Source organism: Bufo bufo, chromosome 6 (genome assembly GCF_905171765.1).
Source record: "Bufo bufo chromosome 6, aBufBuf1.1, whole genome shotgun sequence".
NCBI lineage: Eukaryota > Metazoa > Chordata > Amphibia > Anura > Bufonidae > Bufo > Bufo bufo.
This window is the reverse complement of record NC_053394.1, coordinates 54,945,261-54,953,016: the sequence shown is the minus strand read 5'-3', so window position 1 is coordinate 54,953,016 and position 7,756 is coordinate 54,945,261. Positions and strand designations below refer to the sequence as shown.

Genomic DNA, 7,756 nt, shown 5'->3' with positions numbered 1-7,756 from the left:
TGCAACATGCAACATGCTGCGACTGCGATACGACAGTCGCAAAAAATCAATTCGAGATGAATTTTTCTGCGACTGTCGCGACGCAGTCGCAGCATGCCACATGTTGCAGTGCGACACCATAGACTGCCATTATAAAAATTGTCGCACGACATTGGTGCAACAAAATGTCACGCGACAAATGTTGCAGTGCACTTGTGCCCTATCTGTCGCGCGACACATGTCGTCGTGTAGACCTAGCCTAAAAGATCAGCCAGTTTCATTGCTACAAAACTGCTGACAGATGCCCTTTAAATGCTTGGCCGATCCTACCGAAATTGGAGTGTTAGGGCGATAGACACCCAAGGAGAGATTCATCGTCTGTGTGATCCAGAAAAGTGGTGGAAAAAAAGTTTGGGACTTTTAGAATTTTCTGTGCTGCCCTCGCCACTTTCTGAAAAGGGGGCATTGCGGGGCAGGAAGTGGGCGGGGCCAGTGGGTTTGCCACTTTTATCTTCATTTATGCCCGATTTCACTGTGGCAGATGGACAGCCGAAGATGTGTATAATATATGACAAGGTCGGCACCTCATCATAAATTAGTCGCATCCGCCGGCAGAGAGGGAGATTGGAAAGATCGGTGTAAAATGCCCGTCTTTAATAAATCTCCCGCCTAATGTGTACGGCCAGGTTTTGTCCTGATCACACAGATACAGGGCGCTGTACAAGAGTGAGTGCACCAAGTGAATGGGGCATTCATAACAGCAGCACATTATCAGGTTTTCAGCCTCTGAATGTCTCCATTTACTGACAGCAAGCAGAGAACTCCATCAAAACATTTCTTACCAAATTTCAAACTAGTTAATATTTGAGACTCCATTATGATTTTAGAGGAAAAGCAGCTTTATTGGGGGAAATTTATCAAAACTGGTGTAAAGTAGAACTGGCTGAGTTGCCCATAGCAACCAATCAGATTCCTCCTTTCATTTTCCAAAGCGGCTCTGAAAAATGAAAGGTGGAATCTGATTGGTTGCTATGGGCAACTAAGCCAGTTTTCCGTTACCCCAGTTTTGAGAAATCTCTCTCATTATTTACATTAGATGCATTTACCTTTTCCAGATAGATCGTCACGTCAGCCGGGCTGCTTTTCACCTTCTTCACCACGCTGTTGGCTAAGAGCTGGGAGATGAAAACGAGAAAATGAACTTTAGGGTCCATTCACACTACCGTATTTTCGGTCCGCATCTGATCCGAATGCGGATCCATTCATTTCAATGGGGCTGCAAAAGAGCGGATAGCACACCGTGTGCTGTGCACATCCGTATGGCCTCCTGCACACGACCGTATGGCTCTTTCAGTGTTTTGCGGTCCGTTTTTCACGGATCCGTTGTTACGTTTTTTGTTTCCGTTGTGTTTCCATGCCTGTTCCGTTTTTCCGTTCCGTTTTTCCGTATGGCATATACAGTATACAGTAATTACATAGATAAAATTGGGCTGGGCATAACATTTACAATAGATGGTTCCTCAAAAAACGGAACGGAAACGGAAGACAAACGGATGCATTTCCGTATGTGTTCCGTTTTTTTGCGGACCCATTGACTTGAATGGAGCCACGGAACATGATTTGCGGGCAATAATAGGACATGTTCTATCTTTAAACGGAACGGAAAAAGGGAAATACGGAAATGGAATGCATACGGAGTACATTCCGTTTTTTTTGCGGAACCATTGAAATGAATGGTTCCGTATACGGACCGTATACGGAACGCAAAAAACGGCCAGTAAACGGGGAAAAAAAAACGATTGTGTGCAGGGAGGCCTATGTCTGTTCCGCTGCCCCACAAAAAAAAAAATAGAACATGTCCTTTTCTTGTCCATTTTGTGCAGAAGAATAGGCATTTCTAACATAGGGAAGAATGTGCTGGACCCGTGTTTTGCAGATCCACAATTTGCGAACCACAAAACGGATACTGTTGTGTGAATGGATCCATAGGACATATTGCAGCATGTAGGCAGAAAAATGATAACCCCTGTCCTTATGTCCTTTTAGGACATATGGATATCAAAGAGGGGAATCGATTGGCTGTTTTGGGGTAGCTCTGGCACGTGGAAACTACTTAGCTCCTTGTGCTATGTAGTGTACAGAGCTGGTTACTGCTTTACCTGAAGAGAATAGGAGCAGGGCCGCAGTCATCAGTGCGTCCACTACACAGCAGAAGGAGGTGAGTAGTTCCGGCTCCAGCCTCCACGCGCCAGAGCTACTCCAAACAGCTGATCGGGGGGGGGGGGGGGGGGGGGGTGTATTGGACTCCTGACGATCAGATATTGATGGCTTATGATCCCAGAATAAAATATGCATTCAACTCATGTGGATATATGTGGAAGATTAATTGTGGACTTTAAAGGCTATGGACATCTTTTGGGAATTTTCTTTAAATAATTTCATTTTACTCATTTTGAAATCAAAACCATTTATTTTAATTGGTCTTTATTAAAAGATTTATGCCGTTTTTGATGTACAAGGGTTAAAAATCAGTTTGTTTTCTGAGTATCGCTTCTCAGTCCCATCAGCTGACGTGAAGCCTTATTTCTGATCTCCTGAACTCATAAACGCTCATTTAAGCCGTATTCTTATCAGCTTGATAAAGGTTTAGCTATGACGAGTGTTTATGAAGTGATTCTCTGCAAGTACTGATTTTTTTAACCCTTGTATCTCAAAAACAGCTGAACATTTTTACTAAAGACCAACTGAAAAAATGCTTTTAGCCCAAAATGAGTAAAATGCAATCATAAAATAATATTCCTGAAGGTGTCCATGGCCTTTAAAGGGATTCTGTCACCTCCCCTAACCCAAAATCGGAATTTAAAGCAGTCATGCAGCACAGCTTACCTTGAATCGGCTGTGCTCTTCTATCTTGTAATCCGTCCAGTAGTTTATGAGAAAAACGACTTTTATGATTATGCTAATTAGCCCTGAAGGTGCCCAGAGGGGCGTTTTATTCCCCTTAGTGTGCCCAGTAACGCCCCTCTTACAGTGCCCACAGCCTCTCATCCCTCTCCTCCCCCTCTCTCACGGCCGAACGAACTCTCGCGCAGGCGCAGTACCCACTGAGGGCTGCGCCAGTGCGATCTGCAGGAGACTGAGGGCAGGAGCTTCATCCTCGTCACTGGGCATGCGCCGAGCCCAGTGACATCCGATGCTCGCTCTTCCCTCAGTCTCCAGCAAATCGCACTGGCGCAGCCCTCAGTGGGTACTGCGCCTGCGCGAGAGTTCGTCCATAAACTACTGGACGGATTACAAGATAGAAGAGCACAGCCGATTCAAGGTAAGCTGTGCTGCATGACTGCTTTAAAATCCGATTTTGGGTTAGGGGAGGTGACAGAATCCCTTTAAGGTTACTTCTACACCGGGTGCATGTGGTGCAGATAATCTGCTGTGGAATTTACTGTGGATAGGTATCCTGTGTGGACGCACCATTAAAGTCACTTCATATCCCCAAATTTAAGAGGAGAAAACAAGTTCCCTGTGTGATATCATCTCAAGATATCAGGAGGTAAGTAACTTACCGCATTTACAGACCTTTTTACAGGGACAAATCCAGACACCATTTTTACAATTATGATGGCCATGTTAGAAGCTTCATCTTCACGTGCATCACTTAAACTGAAATATGGAAAGGATTGGTTAAGCATAAACTTATATCAGCATTAACTTATATCTAGTTTGGCAGATCAATCATATTCCATAATTATCATGTATAGGGATGAGCAAATCGACTTTGGATGAAACATCCGAAGTCAATTCGCATAAAACTTCGTTTCAATACTCTCGGAGCCAATAGATTCTAATACTGAACGGAGTGCTCGCTCCGTACAGTATTGAAATGAATTTTTATGCAAATCGACTTTGGATGTTTCATCCAAAGTCGATTCGCTTATCCCTAATCATGTACACCATCCCCAGTCTTCAGTGACATTCTCCATGCAGATATTGTCCATGCAGTGGTGTATCTACCATGGACACAGACAACGCATCTGTTTCGGGGCCAGGGGTAGGGGGTCCTGGTGATGAACTCCTTTTTCTATATAAAAATACGAAAATGTACAATTTGACCAATTGCCTTTTCAGAGTTCAGCTGAAATGGGTGAGGCTAATGTAAACCACACACGAACATTGGTATCCAAGTTGGTTTGGATTCTGCCTGGAATGGGACTTAAATGACCCAAATTTACCAACAGAAGTGTTGGTATTAGAGATGAGCGAATCGAAGTTGACAAAGTAAAATTCGATCCGAATTTCAGGAAAAATTCGATTTGCACCGAATTTCCTCACGCTTCGTGGTAACGCATTGCATTTTTTCCTTAAATAGCTGCTGCACAGAACTCTGGGAACGAGGGATCACCCACAATGCCCTGCATGCAGCCAATCAGCAGCCAGCCATCTTGGATTCTGACATTTTCCAGTGTGCTTAGTGCAGGGAGAGATGTCAGCAGGCGCTAGGGACAGTGATAAGAAAGACTTTGTTGTGCTGAAAAAACAATTTACAAGTTCAGGGAAAGATCATTCAAGATTTAGGGAAAGGATAGGGAGTAGAGTTGAGCGAACACCTGGATATTCGCGTTCGAGAAGTTCGGCCGATCTTCCCGGAAATGTTCGGGTTCGGGATCCGAACCCGACCCGAACTTCGTCCCGAACCCGAATCCCATTGAACTCAATGGGGACCCAAACTTTTCGGCACTAAAAAGGCTGTAAAACAGCCCAGGAAAGAGCTAGAGGGCTGCAAAAGGCAGCAAAATGTAGTTAAATCCCCTGCAAACAAATGTGGATAGGGAAATTAATAAAAATAAAAATAAAATAAATAAAAATTAACCAATATCAATTGGAGAGAGGTCCCATAGCAGAGAATCAGGCTTCATGTCACCCACCACTGGAACAGGCCACCCAGGCCAGATATTTAGACCCCGCCACCCAGACAAAGGAGAGAGGTCCCATTGCAGAGAATCAGGCTTCATGTCATAGTAGAGAATCAGGCTTCATGTCATAGCAGAGAATCAGGCTTCATGTCATAGCAGAGAATCAGGCTTCATGTCATAGCAGAGAATCAGGCTTCATGTCACCCAAAACTGGAACAGGCCACTGTCAGATATTTTTAGGCCCCGGCACCCAGACAGAGGAGAGAGGTCCCATAGCAGAGAATCAGGCTTCATGTCATAGCAGAGAATCATGCTTCATGTCACCCACCACTGGAACAGGCCATTGTCAGATATTTTTAGGCCCCGGCACCCAGACAGAGGAGAGAGGTCCCATAGCAGAGAATCAGGCTTCATGTCATAGCAGAGAATCATACTTCATGTCACCCACCACTGGAACAGGCCATTGTCAGATATTTTTAGCCCCCGGAACCCAGACAGAGGAGAGAGGTCCCATAGCAGAGAATCAGGCTTCATGTCATAGCAGAGAATCATGCTTCATGTCACCCACCACTGGAACAGGCCATTGTCAGATATTTTTAGGCCCCGGCACCCAGACAGAGGAGAGAGGTCCCATAGTAGAGAATCAGGCTTCATGTCATAGCAGAGAATCATGCTTCATGTCACCCAACACTGGAACAGGCCACTGTCAGATATTTTTAGGCCCCGGCACCCAGACAGAGGAGAGAGCTCCCATAGCAGAGAATCAGGCTTCATGTCATAGCAGAGAATCATGCTTCATGTCACCCACCACTGGAACAGGCCATTGTCAGATATTTTTAGGCCCCGGCACCCAGACAGATGAGAAAGGTCCCATAGCAGAGAATCAGGCTTCATGTCATAGCAGAGAATCATGCTTCATGTCACCCAACACTGGAACAGGCCACTGTCAGATATTTTTAGGCCCCGGTACCCAGACAGAAGAGAAAGGTCCCATAGCAGAGAATCAGGCTTCATGTCATAGCAGAGAATCAGGCTTCATGTCACCCACCACTGGAACAGGCCATTGTCAGATATTTTTAGGCCCCGACACCCAGACAGAGGAGAGAGGTCCCATAGCAGAGAATCAGGCTTCATGTCATAGCAGAGAATCATGCTTCATGTCACCCACCACTGGAACAGGCCATTGTCAGATATTTTTAGGCCCCGGCACCCAGACAGAGGAGAGAGGTCCCATAGCAGAGAATCAGGCTTCATGTCACCCAACACTGGAACAGGCCACTGTCAGATATTTTTAGGCCCCGGCACCCAGACAGAGGAGAGAGGTCCCATAGCAGAGAATCAGGCTTCATGTCATAGCAGAGAATCAGGCTTCATGTCACCCAACACTGGAACAGGCCACTGTCAGATATCTTTAGGCCCCGGCACCCAGGGCCGGTGCAAGGATTTTTGCCGCCCTAGGCAAGATAAAAATTGACGCCCCCCCCCCCCCTTATCAGATGATCTGCCCATATCATGTTCCACCCCTTTCTCAGTTTTTAAATTAAAAGAACTGCTATGTTTCCCTTAGGGTTAATCCAGCTTCTTGTAGCTGTCTCTTTTTGCGGAACGGAATTGCGGGCCCATACAACGTGCGGCCCCGATCCGGAACTGCGGACCCGGATCCGCAATTCCGATCCTGAAAAAAATAGAACATGTCCTATTCTTGTCCGCAATAGTGCCGGCAATGTGCGGTCCGCAAAGTGCGGAACGCACATTGCCGCTGTCCGTGTTTTGTGGATCCGCAAAACACACACGGATGTGTGAATGGACCCTAAATGTGAGGTAAATTAGTTTCCAATGTAGTATTAATAACTAAACAATTACATAATAAACATATTGCATTGTCTACTTACCACCAGGACAATAAGATGATCTGGACTCTGGCTGCAGTCTGGCTCTGGGGACTCCCTTGTCACTCTCATTATTCTCCCCCCCTCTCCCTTGTCACTCATTATTTCCACCCCCCCTCCCCACTCATTATTTCCACCCCCCCTCCCCACTCATTATTTCCACCCCATGTCACTCATTATTTCCCCCCCTTGTCACTCATTATTTCCCCCCCCTTGTCACTCATTATTCCCCCCCCTTGTCACTCATTATTTCCCCCCCATGTCACTCATTATTTCCCCCCCCCTCCCCCCTTGTCACTCATTATTCCCCCCCTTGTCACTAATTATTCCCCCCCCTTGTCACTCATTATTCCCCCCCTTGTCACTCATTATTCCCCCCCTTGTCACTCATTATTCCCCCCCCTTGTCACTCATTATTCCCCCCCCTTGTCACTCATTATTCCCCCCCTTGTCACTCATTATTCCCCCCCCCTTGTCACTCATTATTCCTCCCCCTTTGTCACTCATTATTCCCCCCCCTTTGTCACTCATTATTCCCCCCCCCCTTGTCACTCATTATTCCCCCCCCTTGTCACTCATTATTCCCCCCCCCTTGTCACTCATTATTCCCCCCCCCTTGTCACTCATTATTCCCCCCCCTTGTCACTCATTATTCCCCCCCTTGTCACTCATTATCCCCCCCCTTGTCACTCATTATCCCCCCCCTTGTCACTCATTATCCCCCCCTTGTCACTCATTATCCCCCCCTTGTCACTCATTATCCCCCCCCTTGTCACTCATTATCCCCCCCTTGTCACTCATTATCCCCCCCCTTGTCACTCATTATCCCCCCCCCTTGTCACTCATTATCCCCCCCGTCACTCATTCTACCCCTACCTCTAGTGTAGCGTGGCCGAGCTCTGTTCGATCCGCGGTACAGGAGCATTTGTTTCCTGTACCCGACCGGACTGACAGGAAGTGCACACTAAGTGAGCAATT

The 7,756-nt window shown here is 46.5% G+C and overlaps 1 protein-coding gene across 1 annotated transcript in view; it reads right to left on the bottom strand.

Moving 5' to 3' along the window:
- LOC121005493 (alpha-2-macroglobulin-like) overlaps positions 1–7,756 on the bottom strand; it is a 70,505-nt gene that overhangs the window by 574 nt on the left and 62,175 nt on the right. Inside the window, exons 19-20 of the mRNA XM_040438262.1 lie at positions 3,543–3,639; positions 1,086–1,154 (exon numbers count right to left, since the gene is read on the bottom strand). Coding sequence (XP_040294196.1) covers positions 1,086–1,154; positions 3,543–3,639 — 166 coding nt within the window. The remainder of the gene's footprint in view (positions 1–1,085; positions 1,155–3,542; positions 3,640–7,756) is intronic.